The sequence below is a fragment of the Neophocaena asiaeorientalis genome, unplaced genomic scaffold, assembly GCF_003031525.2.
Source record: "Neophocaena asiaeorientalis asiaeorientalis breed wild unplaced genomic scaffold, Neophocaena_asiaeorientalis_V1.1 scaffold606, whole genome shotgun sequence".
Lineage (NCBI taxonomy): Eukaryota > Metazoa > Chordata > Mammalia > Artiodactyla > Phocoenidae > Neophocaena > Neophocaena asiaeorientalis.
In genome coordinates, this window is record NW_020173687.1 from 967,258 (window position 1) to 989,933 (window position 22,676).

At 50.0% G+C, this 22,676-nt stretch overlaps 1 protein-coding gene across 1 annotated transcript in view; it reads left to right on the forward strand.

Annotated features, from left to right (window-relative positions):
* DIDO1 (death inducer-obliterator 1) overlaps nt 1-22,676 on the forward strand; it is a 45,096-nt gene that overhangs the window by 7,753 nt on the left and 14,667 nt on the right. The window contains exons 2-7 of the mRNA XM_024750156.1: nt 11,229-11,403; nt 11,919-12,031; nt 12,810-13,647; nt 14,307-14,628; nt 16,566-16,778; nt 17,570-17,783. Coding sequence (XP_024605924.1) covers nt 12,812-13,647; nt 14,307-14,628; nt 16,566-16,778; nt 17,570-17,783 — 1,585 coding nt within the window. The 5' untranslated portion in view covers nt 11,229-11,403; nt 11,919-12,031; nt 12,810-12,811. The remainder of the gene's footprint in view (nt 1-11,228; nt 11,404-11,918; nt 12,032-12,809; nt 13,648-14,306; nt 14,629-16,565; nt 16,779-17,569; nt 17,784-22,676) is intronic.

A 22,676-nucleotide genomic window follows, 5' to 3' on the forward strand; every position in this document is an offset into this window, starting at 1 on the left:
TACGGTGTGGACGACTTGAGAGGTTCGCGAGCAGGACGCCGCCCGGTGACCCCCCAGCGGCAGTGCAGGAGGAGGGCGATGCTTTTTCCTAGAAGTTCCTGGTCTCGCTGCTGGTGCGTGGAGGAAGTGATTCTGTTTCAAGTAACTGTGTAACGTAGGATTGAATCCCCCCCTCCGTTTTTTTGTTTTTTATCAAGTGTCTAGTTGCTCTGGACACCTTAAAGGAGATGAAGTTTCATTCTGGGGTTTTGTTTTTTTTTAATGTGGTTCTTTTCGCTTTTATTTCGCTTGATGGTTTTGGTTTCTGGTCGACTATTCCTGTAAAGAATAACATTTCGATAGTTGTGTGATATTTGATGCTATAGGAAGCAAAAAAGGCCTTCAGAAAATCGGTTTCACTCTTTTAAAGAGTGTGTGCCTAGCCATAAAATACGGATTTTTAGCTTTTATTGTGCGACTTGTCGATTTGATGTAGGACACAAATTTGTGTTATATCTTATCCTCTGGTCAACGTCAGAGTAGAAAGGGGCAACGTTCACCTTCCACCGGAGGTGTGCCCGGCCGGGCCCTTTCTGGCTCACGTCTTTGGGCCTCAGATCTCACGCCCTCATTTGCTCACTTTTCTTTCCCCCTCGGTTGCTCCCCCGCCAGGTTGGGAAACCCTGGAGGTCAGGGCAGGTTTTCTGCTCTGAATCCAGCACTTCAGTCGGTGAGCTTAGAGTTAGGACCTTAGAACGACAGCACCTGAGCTAAGTTGAAGATACTCTTTAATTCGTGTTTTGGCCTTAGATAATATCCATATAATTTGCACATTGGTGGAATGAGATTTGAACCTCATGTACTTGAGTATTTTGCAGGAGGGAAGGGCGGATATTGAGATCTTTTCAGTGTGCTCACATAAGCTCATTACCCATAGCTTGGTAAGCGGGAAGCTGAGCCTCCACTTGGCACCAGCAGCAGCTCACAGTGGGCGTTCCACCAAGGTTGACCGTGTTCTGGGCAGTTGCTGTGTGCTAAGTCGTCTCAGTGAGTAGGATGCTTCTGTACCTGTTCTAACCTCCAAGAAGCCAAAGCACCTTTAAGGAGCTTGCCCAAGATCGCAGAGCTGGGTTCTAACCGGGCCGTTGGGCCAACCCCAGACAAATGTTCCATGATTTCCCCAGAGCTACGTAGTCCCTGGCTTCATGTTTCCAAGAAAGGTGCTTTAGCCATGGATTTTTTTTTCAACATCTTTATTGGAGTATAGCTGCTTTACCATGGTTTGTCAGTTTCTGCTTTATAACAAAGTGAATCAGGTATACACAGGCACGTATCCCCATATCTTCGCCATGGGTTTTAAGGAAATAAGATCTGTGACCTTTAGAACGATTCCTCGTTGTATTCAACAGATATTTATTGCATCCTGTGTGCCAAGCACCCTGGTTGTAGCAGGGACCAGAAAGGTGGCCTTCCCAGCCCTGGAGACGTGTGTAATGGGGACCTGTGAGGGTCGGCAGCCATGTCCCTGGAGCCCCTTTTTGGCACTTGAGGGTGGCATGTATTGAACATATACGTCTCCACGTCTAGTCCTCTACCTTCCCATCTTAACACGGCAGACGTCTCAGGTGTCAGCTGGGGAGGCCCAGCCACAACCCTGTTGTGGAGCGTTCTGCCTAGTGCATTCCTGAGCACCTTCTGTTTCCTAGCTGCCCGTGTTCTTGCAGGCTTACGTTAACAGTGAGGTTAGGACTACGGTGTATCTTTAATTTACTTCTGATTTTACACCGAGAACTGTCTTCTGTTAGTGTTCGGTTAAATTCAGGCTGTTTCAGGCGAAGCGAGTTATGCTCTGATAAGAAAGGGTAGAATTAAAAGTTGGGCAGTTGGCCGCTCCCCTGATTGTCTGCTGTTACCGGCGGTCACCATTTCTTTCTGGCGAACAGTGCCCCTCACAGCATGTATGCGTGTGTGAGCATCACAATGGCTTGTTGAGGAAATGTGTCACTGGGGCTTGGACACGGGGCGCCCAGTGCTTCAGGTGGCCCTTCGTGCGCGTGGGGTTTGTCTTCTTGGTGAGGGGGGGAGGGTTTGGAGTGGGGACTTGGCTCCTGTTTTCTTTTTGGCGGTGGAGTTGTGGGTTCTGCTGTTGACGCTGGAAGTCTCTCTGTGACTGACCACAGGGTGCCTTATTGGCTTGGAGTCCCTTCCCTGGCAGCCCGCGGACTGGGTCTTTTTAGTGTGTGTTTCCCAGATGTTCCAGGTCCTGATTGTTTTTTATTTCTGTTAACATGATGTGTTTTACCTTTTTTATACACGTGTTGCAAGCTACCAAGTGACTTGCACTTGGCTCTTACAGAGCCAAGGTTGAATGTTTACAGGTCAGCTCACTGTTGTCCTTGGGTCCCGTCCAGTAGAGGCCTGATTTCTCATACACCTGGTGGCTTTGGGAAGTCCTTTAAGAAAAACGTTCCTTAAACAGTCCCTTTTGCATTTTTTCTTATTTAAATGGTGGCGTCAGGTACAGTGGAAACCTAGTGTTACTCTCTTTAAGGCCAGCATCAAATGATGTGTGTTAATTCCACTGCAAAGGCTCTGTGATTAACAGTTAATGGACACGTACTATTTGGGTTGGGAAGGAGGAGGCCTAACGGTCTACATTGAGCTCCCTTGATCTTAAGTGCCCACACTTCCTGGAGTCTCTTGCTTAGGCCTTTTTTTTTTTTTTTTCTTTTAATTCCAAACTCTAATTTATCCCCCTGCCCGAGCATGTGGGCAGTGGGATAAACTTTGTTTTCTACGCTTGAGTCTATTTCTGTTTTGTAATAAGTAAGTTCATTTATGTAAATTTTTTTAGATTCCATATATAAGTGATATATATTCGTCTTTCTGATTTCATTTAGTATAATAATCTCTGGGTCCATCTATGTTGCTGCAGATGGCGTTTCATTCTTTTTTATAGCTGGGTAATGTTTTGGTGTATACATTAACCACACCTTCTTTATCCATTTCATCGTCTGTGGACGTTAGGTCGCTTCCATGTCTTGGCTGTCGTGAATAGTGTTGCAGTGAACTTTGAGGCGCATGTAGCTTTTCAAATTAGAGTTTTCTCCAGATACATGCCCAGGAGTGGGGTTGCTGGATCATGTGGCAGCTCTGGTTTTTAAGGAACCTCCATACTGTTCTCTTCATTTTATTTTTTGAGTAGTATGGTTGACCCTTGAACATGGGTTTGAACTGTCCGGGTACACTTACGCAGGGACTTTTCCAGTAGTAAACACTACGGTACTACACAATCTGCGGTATATGGAAGCCAAGTTAAACACAGGAATTGGATGGGAGTCCAGTTCCTGCGTTGTTCAAAGGTCACCTCTGATTTTGAGGGTAAGTTGTTATGTGAAGTTGAAAGGTAATTGTACGCATTTTAATAAGAATTGTTGTAGCCATGATTGTAAAACCTACTTAGTAGGTGTGATTATCGTGTTTGTAATTTGTAAAGCAGATGTTTCTCTCTTGAGTGTCACACTTAGGTGCTATGGTTTTGTTTTTCATATGCTGATAGAGACACTCCAGAGGTATTTAATACACCTTTACAACAGGAAGGTAAATGAGGTTTCCTCCCCAATGTAAAGATAGCTGTACTGTGTTTGGGTTGCAAAAATAAGTTTATAGAGAGAGAAAATTAGGATATAAAGAAAGGATATAAAATATGAAAGGATATAAAGAAAGCAAAAACCCCAGAAATGGCACCATTTGGAAGCCCAGTTACAGCTGTGGATGTGTTTGTGAACTTGGTTGGCTCGGGGTGGGAGAGGTCAAGATGTGCTGGGAACTGTTACCTGCTAGCTTCGCTCAAGGGTGTGGGGCTCTTTCCATGGCAGGGGCTGTAGAGTTCATCATCCTTTAATTACAGTCTTAAAGAATTGCATCACATGGCTGTTTCTGGGTTTTTCTCAAACTGGTCTCCTGGTGATGGACATTGGTTTGTGTCCCTTAGTTTAAAAAAAAAAAAAAAAAGGCATGCTGGGAGTGCCCTTATAAAGGCACCTGCACTTCCCTAGTTATCCCTGGCAGGTCACAGTGAAGCAGTCCCACCTGGCCGGGTGGAACAGAGGTGCTGCCTGCTCTGTGCCGAGCATAGAAGGGGCTCTTTGTAGATATTTCAAGATTCTCCTGTGAGGGCCTGTTTTCCCAGCTACTCACCAGCAGACATTGTCATTTTAATAAATGACACAGGCTATTTATCATAATCTGACTGGCACTTGACACGATGGAGTTTCACAGTTGTCCCCATTTCCCTGGGCAGCACACCTAGCTGTTAGGTTTGCAGTTGGGGTTGAAGGCAGGGACACCCTGGTGTGAAGCCTGCCTTCTTCCGTGGTGCTGCCCCTTGAGCCTCTCAGCCCCTATCTGCTTCTCAGAGGACTTACCCTACTCGTTAGTGTGTGGCTGTGGTCATGCTGTGGTCAGCAGAGGAGGACACTGGTGGCTGCCTTGGTCAGGACTGGGGATGCTGAGCCGGTACCCCTGAGATGCCCCCCGTGCCCCATGGACACAGGGCTAGGTCAGTGCTAGCCATTGACTCTTCAGGTTTGTTAGATTGTAATTTAAACAGTATTTGTGTTTTTAGTAGTAAGGTGGCTTTCTTCTGCACTTTCCCCACCCGGGCAGTGGCAGGAGTCGGGGAAGCTGCCTCAAGTTGAGCTCTGCATGGATCTGTAAAAATCAGTACAGAAAATCCTGTTTTTATTTAATAACTGCTTTATTTAAGCTTGGACCTTCCCCACTGCCCCCCAAAGCTAGACATTGGCCTCTTCTAATCTCAGAGAAAGAAAGGAAGATTCCAGCTCAAGTGTACAGTTTAATTCTTGACTTTTGCATTTCCAAGGTCTCCAAGCATTATTTTTGCCCCTTGGCCTGTGGCATGAGATGCAGCTCCACTCGTGAAGCAGATACTTGTGAGGCAGCAGCAGGCCTTTGGTTTTTTCCTCCAACCATTTTCTCTTTGGACTTAGGTGGCAGTCCCTCTGAATGCTGCAGTTTCATAATTGGTGCCTTCTCATCCGAGGAGAGGTGGGGAGGGTCTGGGAGAGCAGCCTCCGGGAGCGTCACTGTCACGGCCCATCAAGAGCAGCCCCTTGACGTTGCCAGTAGTGTCAAGTCTGTGGTGGTGGCCATTCTCAGACTGACCCCTTTACACATAAAATTAACAAGGACCCCAGAGGGCTATTGTTTACGTTGTATCTATTGATATTTCCCATATTTGGCATTAAAAATGAGACATTTAGGGGCTTCCCTGGTGGCGCAGTGGTTGAGAGTCCGCCTGCCGATGCAGGGGACGCGGGGTCGTGCCCCGGTCCGGGAAGATCCCACATGCTGCGGAGTGGCTGGGCCCGTGAGCCATGGCTGCTGAGCCTGTGCGTCCGGAGCCTGTGCTCCGCAACGGGAGAGGCCACAACAGTGAGAGGCCCGTGTACCGCAGAAAGAAAAAAAAAAGAGACATTTAAATTTACTTACTTAAAAATAATAACATAAATGACACTTTATGGAAACTATGTTCCAAAACAAAAACAATTTAATGAGAAAGGTAGTGTTGTCCTAGGGTTTTGCAGCTCTCCAGAACGTCTGGCTTAACGTCTGGCTTAAGCGACAGTTGCCAAGGCAGCTTGTCTCCTTCGTCCTATCTCTGTCATTTGGCTTCTGAGAAACCACCACGTCCGTGCCCTTAGTGTTGTGCAAATAGTTTGACCTTGCGGGGGGGGGCCTTCTGAAAGGCCCGGGGGCCACACTTTGAGAACCTCTGCTCTAGATCATGGTTAGAAATGCTCTTGTTGTTGAGAAATGGGAATTTAAAAAGGCAGTTGACTCTGAACTTGTAACACCTGGGGAAATGGGTTACTTTTAAGAAGATAAGCAATGTTTTCAGGGGGCCCTCAACCATGTTCTTGCTTTTTGGGGAAAACGTGGAATATCTGGCTAGTTTGTGGTCCCCAGTGAAGAGGGTTCAGTGCACACGTCCCCCTCAAAGTGGACCGCCTGGAACCAGAGCCCCAGAGTACAGCTGGGGTGCGCTCTGGGTGAGGAGGCCCCAAGGGCCTTGCGGCCTGAGGGAACGGTGGGTGGCATTTTGCCTTTATCGTAGGCTGTCCTCACCCACAGCCTCTCACCAGATCCTTACCAACAGCTCTTGCCAGATCCTTAACCAACAGCTCTTGCTGCAGTGAGACACGGTGCACCGGGCCTGCACTGGGTGCTACGGGTGACACGGGGATCTGGCAGCAGTGCCCCTGTGGGTGCTGGAAGGGAGTAGCCAGCCCGGGTGCAGTCGGGGCCCAGATAGACCATTGCGGATATGAAAGCGATAGGGTGGGCAGTTAGCGGGGCGGAGCTGGAGGATCAGGGTGCCTAGGAAGCAGCCCATGAGGTGCCCAGCAGGGCTGACTGTCCTGGGGAGCGACTTACTGTGCCCAGGGTCCCGTGAGCCTCCCCCCCTCCCCCCTCACAGTCACACCCTCTGTCTTGGTTGGGGAAGGAGAGGGGAGGCTCCCGTTTGGGGGCCCATCCCAGTGTTGTCCTGGGTGTTTAGCCAGACCTGCCCCATCTTGCAGACTTCGTGAGGACAAGAGCCTGTGCAGTTCAGAGGGGCCCTAAGACCCAGGCAGGAGCCTTGTCTGTAGGATTCAGATAGTCCCTTGCCAGTGTCTGAAGCCATGTTTTCTTGTTCCTTGAGAGACAAGAGGGAGCTGCCTCAGTCCACTCGGGCTGCCGTGGCAAGGACCACAGACTGGGAGCTTTTACACAGTGGACTTGATTTCTTGCAGCTCTGAAGGCGGGAGGCCCAAGGTCAGGATGCCGGGGCAGTTGGGTCCCGGTGGCAGGGCCAGGTGAGCTCTGGGGCCTCTTTCCCAGGGCAGGTATCCCGTTCAGGAGGGCTCCGGAGGCACAAACTTGCAGACCACAGCAGGAGTCCATCCAAGGTAGCAAGTGGTATCGTAGAGAACAGGGAAAGCCTCGTTTCCTCCACCTTAACCTGGACGCATTCAGGTGGCTCTGCTGGTTGTTCCTGAAGCGCTTTTGGAGAGCTGCCCACCGAGGTCACAAGCCTGTGTTTTCACTAGGAAGTGGATAGAGAGAAACCAGAGTGCCCACTGCCCACCTGCAATGGGGGAGCTGGGGTCCCGGCCTCACCAGAGCTTGGCCGAGGCACCAGTCCTGGCGAGCTTTTAAGCAACAAGTTTGACTTTTTGTCTGCACAGGCCTGTAGAGCAAAAACACTAAGAAGTTTTGAACAGCGGGTGGTTCCTAGGTTTCTCTCTGTGGTCACCGCTTGAGAAGCTCACCGTGCTGTGGGGCCTTCTGCTTCAGGGGAATTTTAGTAATGACAGTGTTACGTGGAAAGCAGCGTACTTTGGATTGGCCACCTAAAGGACTGCAGTGCCACTCGTGCAGCTGCGTCAGGATGAGCGTGGGGTCACTGAGAGGGAGCGCTGCCAGGTCGGCAGGATGTCGCGTGTCCTCTCAAATTCCTGGGCGTGCCCTCGTTAGTGACTATCCCATTAATAAAAACGGAATTGTGAAAGAGGCTTTAATTGGGAAAGCTTGCGTTTTTAAGTACTTCATAGAACTTCCAGCATCTTCTCAGTCCCTCCTCATCCCCAGCAAAGGATTCGTCATGAGACGGAAGACTCTTAACGTGAAATACCAGTAACTGTGAACTTTGGCCCAGCCTGTTAGAACCATAAATTGAGTTAGCAGAGTCCGAAATAATGAGGTTACGTTATAGCATTGGATATAAATTGTGACCGGCAGGTTAGAATTGTTTCAAAATTAAAATTGTTAGCTTTGAATATTGTTTCGGGGGTGTGAGATTCGGAGGACCACCTTGTTTTGCCGCTAGGTGGGCAGGACAGGTGTGCGCTTGTGTGTTACCTTTTTGAGAAGCTGCAACTGTTTTCTCGTGTTTGTTGTGCTGTGAAAATAGGAGCTTCAGTGTGGTTATGTATTATATTTTAAAGTATCTCAGAGAAATTAGTCTCCAGTCCATAGAACTAAACATCCTCAGGTGGGTAAGAGGCGGTGCCTCCCGTTGCGAGCTTTGTAGAAGTGGAGCCTTCAGACTTACGTGGTTGTAGAGTTGGCCGTCTCTCACGTTGTTTGTTTGGGGAGCGTATTTTTGGTTTTGCTCTAAAGAAAATCACTTCTGGCAGCTGAACGTTTTTCAAGGGTTGGATAGTCTGAAGGGAAAATGAAGTGGTGGTTTTAGAACAGTTTTGTGGAAGCAAATGTTTCCTCTCCTCTGACACTGAAGTGAGGATATGTGTGACTGCTTGGCGTGTATCCAGCATGTTCTTGAGCTACCGGAAATGGTGTGTTTTGAAACCCTTTGGAGGCTAAGAGCTCAGAAGCCCTGTCCAGGGTCACAGTCGGCCTCGTGAGCCGGCCCTGCCGGGTCGGCGTTTGCACTGCTGGCACAGAGGTTCCTGGTAGTGCCCCTGAGGGGCCAGAGGTGCCTGTAGCCGGGGGCCACAGAGCATCACCGATGGACTGCATTTTTCCAGGTGGTGTGTGGCAGGCATTTTCTCGAAGATGCACAGTGTGAGACTCGAGGAAAGCAACTGACAATGTTTGTTACTGATGACAAAATTCCAGCTTTAAACGAAGCATTTTGAAAAGCTTCTATCTGCCACCCTGAGCTTGATGGCTTCCCAGTAATGAAAGACATTTCAGGAGATGGGCGCTAACATTAACAGATGCGTCTCATGTCATCTAATGAAATGTGCCAGCGTGTGGACTCTGCATGTGTCCAACTGGCCGCCGTGCACACAGGCAAAAGATGTTTTCAGAGTGCGTTACGACGCAGGAAGGTGTGGAGCATTCATGGACATGGTTGCAGATTCGTGTCACAACTACTTTTCATGTAAATGCGGCCTGTCGAGGTTTGATGTGGTATCAGGGAACATCCACAATTCTGAAAGCCTTTCTCAGGTTTAATTTTGGAAATACATATCCCACATAAGCAACTGCTCTTTGGGGTCCTCAGTTTTTAAGGGTATAAAGGGACCTCAACAGCAAAAAGTTGGAGAGCTGCCTGGGAGGTGGTGGGCTGCTTCCTGCCCTTGGGTGGCCTGGGGGAGCTTAAGGTTTCGTGTTGCTATTTGTAGGTCTGCTTAGGAAATGGAGCCGTTTTCAGCTGAGAGGACATTTGCACTTAGAAATGTAAAGATATAAAACTATCTCAGTGCATCATGTTCGCCTCCAGGTTTTCTTTTTCCCAGTTTCAGGGATGCCCGCCCGCCGTTCTCTTCCTCTGGGGAAACGTTGTTGCTAGTACGGTGTGACCACCGTTTTGGTGACCTGCTGTTGTGTGTGGACCCACATTTTAAGTTGTGTTAGGAGCATAACACAATTTTTCTTTTTTAACTTTGGCCTTGATCATAGGGGTTTGTTTTTGTTTCGTGACCTGAAATTTTACATTAGAATTTCTGGGAAGAAATTATGAAAGCGATCTTGCAAATGTAAAATCAAAAAAAAAATGAACCAAAATGAACCAGATTATCTACAATGATATGATCTATTCTGAAAAAAGTACTTCATTCCACTTAACAGAAATAACTGGATTTTCCTCTTCTGATTATTCAGAACTCAAATCCAGAGGCATGGGGTTTTTTTGGGGAGCTTCATATTAACATAAATTTAAAAAACTTTTTAATTCCTGAGAACATCGTAATTTCTTTGCTTTTATAAATGTTCACTGTTGTGAACAGTTTCTCCTGAGAAGTTTCTCGTTTTGAGATGGGTTGACCACATGTGAGAGAGGTGGTGGCCATGGGGGGGCGGGGGTGACCAGAGTGAGATGGTCGCTATCTCTTTAAAAGGAGGTGGGACGGAATGTTTGCTCTGAGGTCACCAAGGAGACCACAGTTACAGGGGAGGCAGTTGGTGTGAGGTGAGGAAGAGGTGAGGTGCGGGGCAGGGAGTCCTGGGTCTAGAATGCGAAATGTGTTAAAATGTTAACATCGAGGACTTACCTAGAAACAGAGACATGTTTGTGGAACAAACTAGGTATCATGATTGAATGAGGGCACAGGAGGAGAAATGTTCTTTAAATATGTAAATACACGTAGATGAACTGTACCACTGTGATGTTCAATAATCATAACATTAGTCTGAAATCTTTCTTAGATTTTTAACTAAAAGGATGACATAGGTATAGTGTTCTAGGGCTTCCCTGGTGGCACAGTGGTTAAGAATCTGCCTGCCAAGGCAGGGGACACGGGTTCGATCCCTGGTCAGGGAACTTAAGATCCCACATGCAGCAGAGCAACTAAGTCCATGTGCAACAACTACTGAGCCTGCGCTCTAGAGCCCACGAGCCACAACTACCGAGCCCGCATGCCACAACTACTGAAGCCATGTGCCTAGAGCCTGTGCTCCACAAGAAGAGAAGCCACCGCAATGAGAAACCTACGCACCACAACGAAGAGTAGACCCCCGCTCGCTGCAACTAGAGAAAACCCATACGCAGCAGCAAAGACCAACGCAGCCAAAAATTAAATAGATTTTTTAAAAAAAGATTTCTAGGGCTTCCCTGGTGGCGCAGTGGTTGAGAGTCCGCCTGCCAATGCAGGGGACACGGGTTCATGCCCCGGTCCGGGAAGATCCCACATGCCGCGGAGCGGCTGGGCCCGTGATCCATGGCTGCTGAGCCTGCGCCTCCGGAGCCTGTGCTCCGCAACGGGAGAGGCCACAACAGTGAGACGCCCGCGTACCGCAAAAAAAAAAAAGAGTTTCTAAATAATGACTTTTCATGTGTAATTTTTTTGTTCATCTTTTCATGTTTTGTTCCTTTCTCTCTTGTCTCTGGGTTTTTATTGACCTTGGTCCATCTCAAAAGTAAGATTGTAATTGGAAAGCATCTGGTACGAATTATCAGTTTTCAAACTCTCCTTCCCACTGAGGCCTCTGCCCTCTGCCCACCAGCTTCCTCCCCACCAGTGCGCCAGCCGAGGCCTGTCCAGCCCCCTGCTTTCAGAGTGTAGTCAAAGTATCTTCCCTTCTTTAAAAGTCCTTAAGGGAAGCAGGGGACTTTGTTTTGTGGATTTTGTTTGTCGACTCGCCGAATGTCTTTGTGGGTCACGTAATGTACATTCAAATAAGAGATTGTTTGGAAAGTTTCATGCCTTTTTTTCCTTAAACATGATTTTAGTTATAGTTGCTTTAAATCTTTAAACTATTTTGTTGTTTTCTTTTAGGAGCTTACTCCATGATCACAGTCTCGAGATAATCTGCGTTGTAATCTGTGAATAGTGACCGGCAGCAGCAGTGTTTCGAGGCTTGGCGCTTCCCTTGGACCCTGCAGTTGCATCGGCCAGGTTTTGGTTGTTTTTAGGAAGTCGGAAGAAGCGCCCAAGCTTCCATGTGGGGCAGGTAACATGGCAATAGTGTTAAACGCCAGCAACACAATTTTAAGTTTTGATGTCATGTTTTCTATTTCAAAAGCGGCATTATATGTAAAGAAACTAATGTAACATTAGTATTTGTTTGAAATGGTTTAAGCTTTAGCCCAAGGTTTCTTGAAGAGTGTCTAATTGTGTGTTAAGAATCTGATTCAGAGCACTACTTTATCTTTACATGAGTGGCTTTTTTAGTGCATTTACGATGACGTTTTATATTCTCTCTGGTGAGAACTGTATTTTGTAGAGGAGAGTCCTTCCTGCAGAAAGCCTTGGGTGACCAGGACAGTGGCGTGGTCCTTGGTGGCACAGGTGCTGATGTCACAGCTCCTGCAAGCTTCCGAGTGGCCTGGGAGAGTGTGGGCCTAGGCCCAGGGTTGGGGAGTTACAGACCTGGACATGGAAATGGGAGGTGACAATACTTAGTGGGAACCAAAAAGAGAATTCAATTGTGTGTGATTTTTAATTTTGTGTATTTTCTGTTTGAAGGTTTTCATTCTGTATTAGTCCTTCCCCTGGAATGGAACATGGCATAAAACCTGAGTCATCGTTAGCATTTAAATGTAATTGAAGCCTGCACAGCTTGGGAAAAAATTCTCAAGGTATATACTATCTTTTTCAGGCTTTTTCATTTTAAACAGGAGTGAAGTTTTCACAAACATGACCCTTTAAACAGTCTGTTAGAAAGAGGAGAGAAGAAATATACACCAAAGGTGCTGTGTGGCTCCGTATTTTCTCAGTGTCCCCATCGACTGCTGCTGCAGACCCTGCGCGCAGAGCTGAATGGGCCCATCTTGTGTCAACACAGTCGTGGCTCGGGAATCTGGGCAGGGTTCAGGGTCCGAATCCCCCATCTCCACGTGATCCCTCCAGCAGCGTGGTCAGACGTCTCACACGCAGCTTGGGGCTTCCAAGCACTAGGCCCAGAGCCAGCACAGCGCTTTGTCCACCGAGCTCTGCGGGCAGAGCCAGGTGGGCCCCGCATCTCTGTGCGGGAGAGCCCGAAGCAGCCGCCACCCTGTCCTGTCCTGGCAGCACTGCTGCTCGCTTCCTCTTTCCCTGCTACCTCTTGTACAAATCCTCGTCCTCAGCAGTTGACCAATTCACAGATTTGGTTTGCTAGCTGTGCTTTTCTACTGAACACTAGATACGTAACTGTTACAGTTTTCTTCAAGAACCCCCTTGAATCCTCTCAGCGCACTTTAGGAAACGCCTTCGGTTTTTGTAGGTGGAGAACTGTTGCGATTCACTGTGTCTGGGTTTCCTCCGTGCGGGTGTTGCCCTTTCTCGTGCGCTCTCGTGGCTGGTGGGTGCCTGTCCTGGTCCTGGACCGCGGCCCTGGCTGACGCCTGGTGTGGTTTGATTGCATTTCCCCGTTAGGTATGGACGAGAAGGGTGACCCGAGTGGTGAGGATGCGCCCAAGGCCATCAAGCCCACCAGCAAAGAGTTCAGGAAGACGTGGGGGTTCCGGAGGACCACCATCGCCAAGCGCGAGGGCGCTGGGGATGCAGAGGTGGATGCCCTGGAGCCGCTGCCCCGGCAGCAGCAGAGCCCGTCGCTGCGTCGCAGCGGAAGGCAGCCAAAGCGGACCGAGCGGGTGGAGGAGTTCCTGACCACGGTACGGCGCCGGGGCCGGAGGGGCACCCCCGTGTCCCTAGAGGACTCCGCGGAGCCGGCGTCCTGTCCAGTGACAGATGTGGAGAGCGCCTCTGAGGGGAGCGTGGAGAGCACCTCGGACGGGAAGAGCGGTCCCAGGTCTGGCTCCACGGGTGCTAAGGAACGAACGGCCTCCTCGGCAAAGGCCAGAGGGCGTGGCGATGAGGATGACACCTCCGATAGCGACAGTGACGGGCTGACTTTGAAAGAACTCCAGAATCGCCTGCGGAGAAAGCGCGAGCAGGAGCCCACGGACAGGCCCCCCAAGGGCGTCCAGAGCCGCCTGCGGAAGAAGCTTCGGGAGGAGGACCCCGTGGAGACCATGGACGTTGAGGCAGGCGATGCAGTGGAGGGCTCGCTGCCCGTCCCGCAAGAGCCGGAGGCCGACCTGGGGGCTGCGTCTCAGGCGGCGAAAATGGACAGAGAGAGCCAGCTGGAAGGGAGGGCGGCCCCAGGGGGGAATGCAGAGGAACCCGGAGACGCAGTCCGACACAAGCCCGAATGTGAGGTGTACGACCCCAACGCCCTGTACTGCCTGTGCCGCCAGCCTCATAATAACAGGTGGGTCGTGGGAGGATGGAGTGGCTGCCCAGGCTTCCGGGGGGAGCCCGAGCTGTGGAAAGTGCCAGAGAGCGTTTTCCATTCGTCTTAGTTTAGAGAGTCCCAGGGTGGCCTGAATGAGGGACTTGTTCTCTTGGGAGAGACGAACAGGTCATTGTCCAAAAACAAAAACAAAAACGGCGTGGGTGGGCACTGCCAAGAGCCACACCCTCCACCAAGGTGGGGGCTGGCGTGGGACATTGGCTGCCTCCGTCGCACCAGCCACGGACAAGGCGGCCTGGACCAGAGGGGATCTGCTGTCCCAGAGAGCTCGCTGGGTGACGCTGCTCCAGACCGGCTGAGACTGGGCTGTGGTGTGGACATTGGGGCAGCTCGGGGTGTGGGGGGGGTATGGGCGTGGCTGCCCTTCTGTGGACAAGAACTGTGGTGTCAAGGGCAGAGTGCTTCCCTCAAAGAAAAGATGAAGCAAATTTGATTGAATGTTAGTAAAATTGAGAAGGGCACGTGGATGCTCTTTATTCTGTTCTCTCCACGGTTCTGTAATATTTTTGTTTTTTTCATAATAGAATGTTGAAATTTGACTTGTGTTTAAAATTGAGTTGGTCTCACTTTCCATTCCTAATACTAATAATAGTCCATTCTTTATTTTATCATTCCAGGTTTATGATTTGCTGTGACCGATGTGAAGAATGGTTTCATGGCGACTGTGTGGGCATTTCTGAGGCTCGAGGGAGGCTCTTGGAAAGGAACGGGGAGGATTACATCTGCCCAAACTGCACCATCCTGCAAGTGCAGGACGAGCCCAGCTCTGAGACCACAGGCACGCAGGACTCGAGGTCGAGACCTGCGGACGCCGACGGCACAGACTGTACAAGTATAGGAACCGTGGAGCAGAAATCGAGTGAAGACCAAGGAATTAAGGGTAGAATTGAGAAAGCTGCAAACCCAAGTGGCAAGAAAAAACTCAAGATATTCCAGCCCGTAAGTACCTGTCTCCCAAGGTCAGCGGTAGAGGTGACCGTGGAGCCCTCAGCTGCCATTGGCAGAAACATCAAGACAGGAGCGTTTGTCTTCTGAGATAAGTTAGCTTTTCCCAGGAGTGGCATTGTGCGTGGGGCTGGGCTCTGTGAGCTCCCAGGTCCATGCACCTGCTCAAGGCTGGCAGGCCTATCTATTCTTCCTCTATGTTTGTTAATCATATCTATCTCCTGTGCTGTTATTACTGACTTAACATTTTCCATAAGTGGACTCACTTTTTTAAGTCTTCCCTTCAGTTTTCTTATGAATGGATCCTGAGTTTGAAGGGCATATGTGAACAAACAAAATTATTTTTGAGTCACAGGGGCACGTGTGCACCTGTATTACCCGTCACCGCCTTGAGAGAACCAGTGGTCTTGTCCCTGCCTCGCAGCAAGATGCCAAGGCCAGCGGTGGTGACCGCACAGCTCCCCAGGGTGACAATTCGGCTGCGGCTGGCACGCCCTCTGTTATGGTGGTCTCCCACTCCCCAGTGCTTGTGCAGCTCTATATTCCCCTTTCCCAGCTCTGTTCACTCATTTCTCCTGCCCAAGGGCCGTGATTCTTTGTCATGGTTTCCGTGCATCTTGAGAGCTGTCTCAGGCTCTCATGATTGTCCTACTCAGAGCGTGTTCTCACCCCAGGCCTTCCTTGAATTGGGGGCCCATGCCGCCCCCACAGCCCGTTCTCTAGCCAGTGTTGGGCATGCAGATGACTTTGCGGTGGCCGTGTCATAGCTCCCCGCCGTCTCCCCCTTGCACTGATGTAGCCTCGAGGGCTGGACCATTTAAATTTTACCTGTCGTGGGGGTATGAGGAGGCATCGAGTGGAAGTATGATGATAACTGGTAAGGAAGAAGAATTAATGGAAATGTAAGTCAGTAGGAAACGTCATGTTATTGCTGATGTGTTTGAGACTACACATAAAGTATTTTTCTGAGTAAAACTTGGATTCTGTGGAGAAAAAGCAATTAAGTGCATAATTTGAGATACAAGATTTTGCTCAAGTACATTTGAGGGGTATGTTCATGTATGTTATTAGTCTCGACCATCAAAACATCCTCTAGTGATCATGGACAGCTGTGTTCAGCCCTTGTAGTGAACCAGGTTCCTACTGCACGGCAGGCAACCACAGACTTGTTTAGCAGCTTAAACAACACACATTTATTAGCTCAAATCCAGGCCTGGCTTAGCTGGGCCCCCTCTGCTCTGGGTCTTACAGGATTGCCCTCCAGGTGTCGGTGGGGGCTGAGGTCTCATCAGAGGCTCGGCTGGGGAAAGATCCACTTCTAAAAGCTCTGACTTGATTTAGCATGTAAAATATGTCCCGGGCAATTTTTGTGGCATGGTGACACCAAAAAGTTATCTGTTGTTTCTGAGACCCACGTTTAATTGGGTGTCCTGGGTGTCATCTCACAACCTTGCCCGCCGAGCCTAGGCCTGGGCGCCCTCTCAGCAGAGGCAGCAGTGGAATCCTCTCTCTTCTGGAGGCTCAGTTCCTCTTTTAAGGGTTTTCAGTTGGTGAAGTTGGACCCTTTGGACTAACTCACAGTCCTCTCACTTGGGATCTTAATTTCGTTGGTAAAATCCCTGCCCATTTGCCCGATAAGGGAACCTACTTGTGGTGTGAAATCCCATTGTGTTCAGAAGTGTGCAGCACGAGTGCCGGGGTCCCCTTAGAGTTCTGCCCTTCATGCGTGGCATGAAGGGAAGTTAAGAACTTGAGGGCCTTACTCAGGGGAGGTAGATTTGTGTGTTTTGAATAAACAAAGGTACATTTTTATTCATAATTTTTTCATACACGATTAAAAGCAGTAATCTCGGTACCATGAATAGTTGTGTTACAGAGTGCCACACCCACCAAAGTGGGTGAGTACGCTGAAGCCGCGTCTGATCCTGCAGGTCGTAGAGGCGCCTGGTGCCGCCAGATGCATTGGCCCCGGGTGCTCGAGCGTGGCGCAGCCCGACTCTGTCTACTGCAGCAGCGACTGTATCCTGAAACACGCCGCGGCCACCATGCGCTTCCTGAGCGCAGGGAAAGAGCAGAAACCAAAACCTAAAGAGAAACCCAAGACAAAGCCGGAAAAAATCATTCTTCAGAAATGTAGCGTTCAGGTGAGTTGACTGAGGCCAACCATTTGTGTAGTTGAAACCAAAAGCGTCTGGAGGTTACGGGCTCGGTGGGTTGATTTGGAGAGTGTAGGGCACACAGGCCCAGATGGGATGCAGGCGCCTTCACACTGCCCTCCGCCTTGCCCACCAGTGTTCTCGTCAGCATTACAAATAGGCACGTGTTCTCATGTTTTCCTTCTCCGCCTCTAGCCGAGGGATTAACTGATAGAAACATGGGAACCGGCTGCTGCATGGAATAGCTCTCCACCCACACACCAGCCCCGCCGGGAGGAGAGCGGTCCCTGTTGGAGTCTGTGTGGGGAGTTGACGCGCAGGCAGCGGGGTGGCAAGTGGGTTCTGGGGGTGCCGCACTGAGTTCCTGGTGGGGTACAGGGATGTCGTTTGGACGCCTGTCCTTTCTCCACGTGCTGTTGTGTCTGCAGCTCCTGCCTGTCAGTGTTACTTGGGCGCATTCTCACACAGGGCCCCGGCCCTCCGTGCTCTCCGCCTTGCTTCACTGCCTCACTCCATGGCCCCTCGGTTATCCTGGCGGCCTAGCACCTCATCAGGATGCTAGGATGACGGGTTATTCCGTCAGGGACCTTCTCATTGCTCGGATGTTGATGCGGGCCTGCTGGATGTGGGGGAGGAGCCAGCCCCCTGCTGAGCAGATGCAGTGTGTTGGGCTTAGGATGGCCCAGGAGCTGATTGAGTCGTGACCCTCACTGCAGAGTGAGACGAGCAAAGGTTAATTTCTGACCTCATTAATGATTGGGGCTTTACTGATTATCCAGGCAGGCATTAAAATCTCTTCTGTGCACAAGAGACTGGCTCCAGACAAGAAGGAGAACACAGCAAAGAAGGTGGCGGTGGTCCCTCCAAGGAGTGAGGTCCTCGCTAAGGAGCCGACCTGTGAGAGCAGCACGCCGTCCTGGGCCAGCGACCACAATTACAATGCAGTAAAGCCAGAAAAGACTGCTGCCCCCTGGCCGCCACTGTTGTATAAATGTATGTATCACCCGGGGGGAGCTCTGGACCCTTCCCGGTCTTTCTGGACGGCCGTGCACTCGGGCCTCGCCAGAGCTAGGAGTTCTAGCCGTGTTTTCTGCTGCACCTGCAGAGATCAAAGCCCTTTCCCAAGTCCAGGAGGCCTCCTGAGCCCCGCGTGCCCATCCTTAGTCTGTCGGGACTTCTTGTCAGTGTTTCCAAAAAGCTGTACGAGCCCCATTGCTGAATGTCTCACCTCTGATGATTGATGTCTTTAATCGCTTTTCTTTACTATCAGTCTCTGGTAAGTATGTGTAGTGTCTTCGGCAGAATCTGACAAGGGGGCGCGCTGCCTGGCACTCAAGGTCCGCCGTCATCCAGACGTTCACCACAGCGCCGTCACCGCGTGGGCTCTCCACGCGGGGGCCTTTCCACACAGTCTGCTCCCAGCACACGTGACGCTCACTTCCTTGTATATTGTGGGAACCTATTACTATTAGCACAGTAGTGTTGTGGCTGATTTTCAACTGAAGCATGAGTTTCAGGAGTTACATTATTTTTGACGGAACCGGAATTTTTTTTATGTCCAATTCACATACTACACACAACATAAACACACATGCCAGTCTTGAAGGCCGTTTACCCTGCTTCCTGTGCTTGAAGGTAAGTGAGCACAGCGTCTCCACTCTGAGCAGCACCCAGACCAGGAGTCTTGGCGTGCACTGCCGGGTCATCCCACCCCAGGCTTCAAGTTCAGACAGACCTTTGCAATCCCAGATGAGATCATGCAGCTTGAATCTTTTCTCTTTCTTCATTTTTTCAGCTCATTCTCCAAAATTAAATTTTAGAAATTTAAATTGCTCTGGGGCACATCTTATTCTTTGGTTAAGGTCATTTTGTGTTCAGTTTTTATTTATGCTCTCTTTTATTTATACTCTTGCAACTTTTTTAAAAGCACAAGAGGTTAAATGGCCCCAAATTCCAGGGTTATAGCCACACGCTGCTTGCTCCTCTCAGCCGGCTGTTTAGGCCAGTGGCCTGAGGGGAGGCCTCATGGATGTAGTGTGGCTAGAAAACTGCATAACTAGATGCATTTTGAGAATGTAAATGACCCAAGACCTAAGAAACGGAGTTGCAAGTAAACTGCAAAGCAATACTGTGTGTGTATATATATGCATATTTATCTATTTTATTTTATTTATTTTTGGATTTTTGGAGTGAGTGGTTAAATATAGAGTTAACCAGTTGCTGTATTAAAATGAGTCTCAATACACCTCAGGTTGTTTGAACCAAGAACTTCATGCTAACAACGTGTCGCAAATACCCATCAAGTTATAGCACCTCTACACAGTAGCGCCTCTACAGGGGTTACGAATGGACCTAAATATAAGCATCGCCCAGCTGGGAAGGGGTGGGGAGCAGTCACGTTGGAATCCTGTGCTAAACGTTCTCAGTTGGTTATAGGCACGTGACAGAATAAAAGGAAAACCGAGGTGTAGCCACAAAACCCTGGGTGATTGGTTTCAATTCAGTTAATTTCCATCTCTGTTGACCAGAATTGGGAGACTGCCCCCAGGCTCCGAGTGTGGAGTCAGATGTAGGGCGCACAGTGAGAAAGGAAAGTTGGCGGGAGGGGTGGGTGCTTACTTATCCCCAGTTCTGACTTCCCGGTTTTTGAGGGAAGACTGGGGTGGAGGGGCGGGGAGACTTGCCCCCAGGAGGTGGTGGCTCTGCTCACAGGCGGGGTTTCTCTTCCCTCTGCCCCACCCTCCCTCTCTGCACATCAGCTCCTCACTGATCACCTTCGCAGCACATTCACGTCTCAGAACTACATGGATGGATAGCCACAGCTTCTAGCCTGCATAAGGGACATACTTTTGAGCTAGTTGCTTCTGATCATTTTCTGTTATCCCAGAAATGTCATCTTCCCAAAAGATGATTGGGAGGAGTGTAAAAGGTCACTGGTAAACACCCGACTTCAGCCTCGGTGAGTAGCAGCTGTGCCTCTGCCTCTTCCCCAAACCATTACTTGACAGTGGCAGTGGCTGTGGACCTTCCCCGGGTCCCCACACACAGGCACAATGGGAGGGGGCCCCTCGCACACACTCAGCAGAACCCTGCATCCCCACCAGGGCCCCCGCCTGCATCCCTGGCTGCAGAGTGTGGTATGTTTCTGGGTGCAGGTGATGCTGGGACAGCTCTTAGGAAGGGGGCATTTTCCACGTTGACGTGGATTCAGGTCACATCTTGGGTAGATCCTTGGGCAGCCAATGTGCTGCCCCTGGAGGTGCTCTGCCCCCCACCCCCTTCTCCCAGGCCATCGGCGCTGGCCTTGGGTTGTGGGTTCAAGGCAGCCCTTCATGAGGGTCACGGGCAAGACCTTGCTACACAGAGGCTCTGACCTGCTTCTCTAGTGGGACAGTGAGTAGATCTTCAGGTCCTCAGGGTGGTGGGATTAACACGTACTTGTTCTCTGATGAGTTTTTTTTTTTTAATTTTTCAGAGTTTCTGAAAACAAAAACAGTGTAACTCATGGAAACAATTGCCATTTTATTTCCCCCCAGGTCACTGTGTTTCTTACTCCTCCTCATGGTTCCTCTTCATTTCCTCTCCATCGCCTCTCATTACTGTCCAGGCACAGGCACGAAGAGGGCTGAAAACGTTCTTCGAAAGTGTCCCTGGTTTGTTAGGGTTTGGAAGTGGAATTGTGATAGGCGTAGGCACATTTCCCCATGTTTGGGGCTCCCTAAATGGCCGTGAGATGACTTAAAACTCTGGGGACCTGAACAAAGTTTGACTGGAAAATCAGATTTCTGCAGTTTCATGTAGCTTTGAGAATTGAAATGGGGACCCCTTGCAGAACCTGTGCACCCAGGTCCAGTGATGTGTTAGCGTCCTGCCCCGATGCGAGCGTTGCCCCGTGGTCCCTGTGTGCCACATGTCCGGTCCCCGTGCTATGGCGAAGTGGATCTGGGGACGCGGGTTTCACAGGGATTGGTGTGGGTTCCGGGAGCATGCTTCACAGGTAGTAAGAGAAGACAAGTCCCCACGGTGAGATAGATGGGCGGGGCGGGGGGGGGGGTGCCTGGGACCCAGGGGGGGTTGGTAGAAATGGAACAGTGGGAGAGGCATGTTTTATCAGCTGCACGAGCTGTTTTTGTCTGTGTCTTCCAGATCCTCAGTGGCAAAAAAATGTGGGTGGGGACAAAGCAGCCTTGTACATCTCACCAATCTCCTCCCCCCATTTGGAGAGAGAACCAAACTTGTCCTGATAAGGATTTACCTTGACAGCTGTTTTTAAAGTTATCCAAATAGCTGGAATTTTCTTGGTCATTGACATTCTCTCGTATTTTTAAGTGTTTTACTTTTTACAGTTTTTTTTTAATAGCCAACTTCAGAAAATTAGTGCAGGGGAGGTTTCGCATGTACATGTACTTTTTCTGACAGAGACCCTCAGATGTATCCTGGCTGCCCCCCTTAGTTCTTGTGCTTTAGCGGGGGTGGGGGTGGGTAGAAGTTTCTAGCAGGATTGGTCCTGCTCACCTCACCTGCCCTTTGGCCTTCATGTGGCCTCTGGGGCTCTGCCTCTCCTGTGGCACTGTTCACAGGCGGTCCCGCGGCAGAGTCCCTTAGGTGGCATCGAGTCCCGAGGGTTCTTTTGAAGATGCAGCTGTAAACCCTCCCACACGGTGTAGGAGTCTCAGGTATATTTGAAGCTGTGAAGTAATGTTTTTGATTTTTTGCGTGTTGCACGTCACCGTGCACGTAGTCATAGTCTTACCTTCTGAAAGTTAAAGAAGTAAACCTGGAAGATCGATAAGAAGGGTTTCCACTTTGATTTCTGTCAACGAAGGTCGGGGCGTTGCCATGCACCTGGAGGCGTCAGCGAGACGAGCACAAAGGTAACGGCCGCTTAACCCGCCGGGGTCAGCAGGTGCCGCGGGCTCTGTGCCCCAGAGTCTTAACACGCCCCCGGCCCCATCATGTTGCTTGAAGTAGCAGATGATGCAGGCACAGATAACGGTTAAAGTTGGACCTTGTCAGAGTGGTGAAAGTGCCTGTTGGCGGGTTTTGGAAGTGAGGGAAAGCAGCAGCTCTACTTCCAGCTGAGTCTCAGGTCTGGCGGCCAGTCCCCACCAGTCCAGTTGGCGTAGACAGGAGAGTGGAACGCCTGCCTCACACACAGCCTCGGCCCCGTTTCCTTCTCGTGGTTCATGCTGAGGGATGATGTGACCATTTTTTCCATATATTACCAGTCCAACATGAATTGGGTTTTGGTTTTCAAAATCTGTGAAACTGAAAAAGTCCGTTTGCCTCCGGAGGTGTACTTGGTTTTTTGCAAGCTTGTTATGGCCAGTTCTGTGCACCTCTCTTGAGGTGTAAGTCGCTCAGATACTGCACATCAGTAAGAAAAAAGTCAACCTGGACAAGCTTTGTGTAGCCCCAGATCACGGCAGTTTGGCTGTGGACCCACATCCAGACCCCTTAGCGCTGGAGAGCAGCTGGCGCGAGGGCCCCAGAGATGGAGATCAGGCCTCCCAAGTCTTCAGTGGGGATTCTCTCTGTTTCTGTGTAAACAACTTTAATTCCCCAGGAATAATTCACTGCAGGATATTTAAGCAAAGGCACAAAAGCAAAATGTCTCTCTCGCTACTTGAATTTTCACACTAGGAAACGCCTTGACAGCCAAGAAACAAAGTTGGGATGAGAAACGTCTTCGTACACGTGTCAGGCTGAGCTGAAAATAGAGCTGATGTCACAGTGAGCAGAGCCCACTCCCCCCAGCCCGTGCTGCTCCACTGTGTCCTCTGAGCCCTGGCTGGTCCCGTTACGCTGCCCGGGCCTTGTGACGGTAGCTGCCTCGCCTCGGCCTCACCACTGAGCCTGGGTGGATCTGGGGCCCTGTGGGAATGG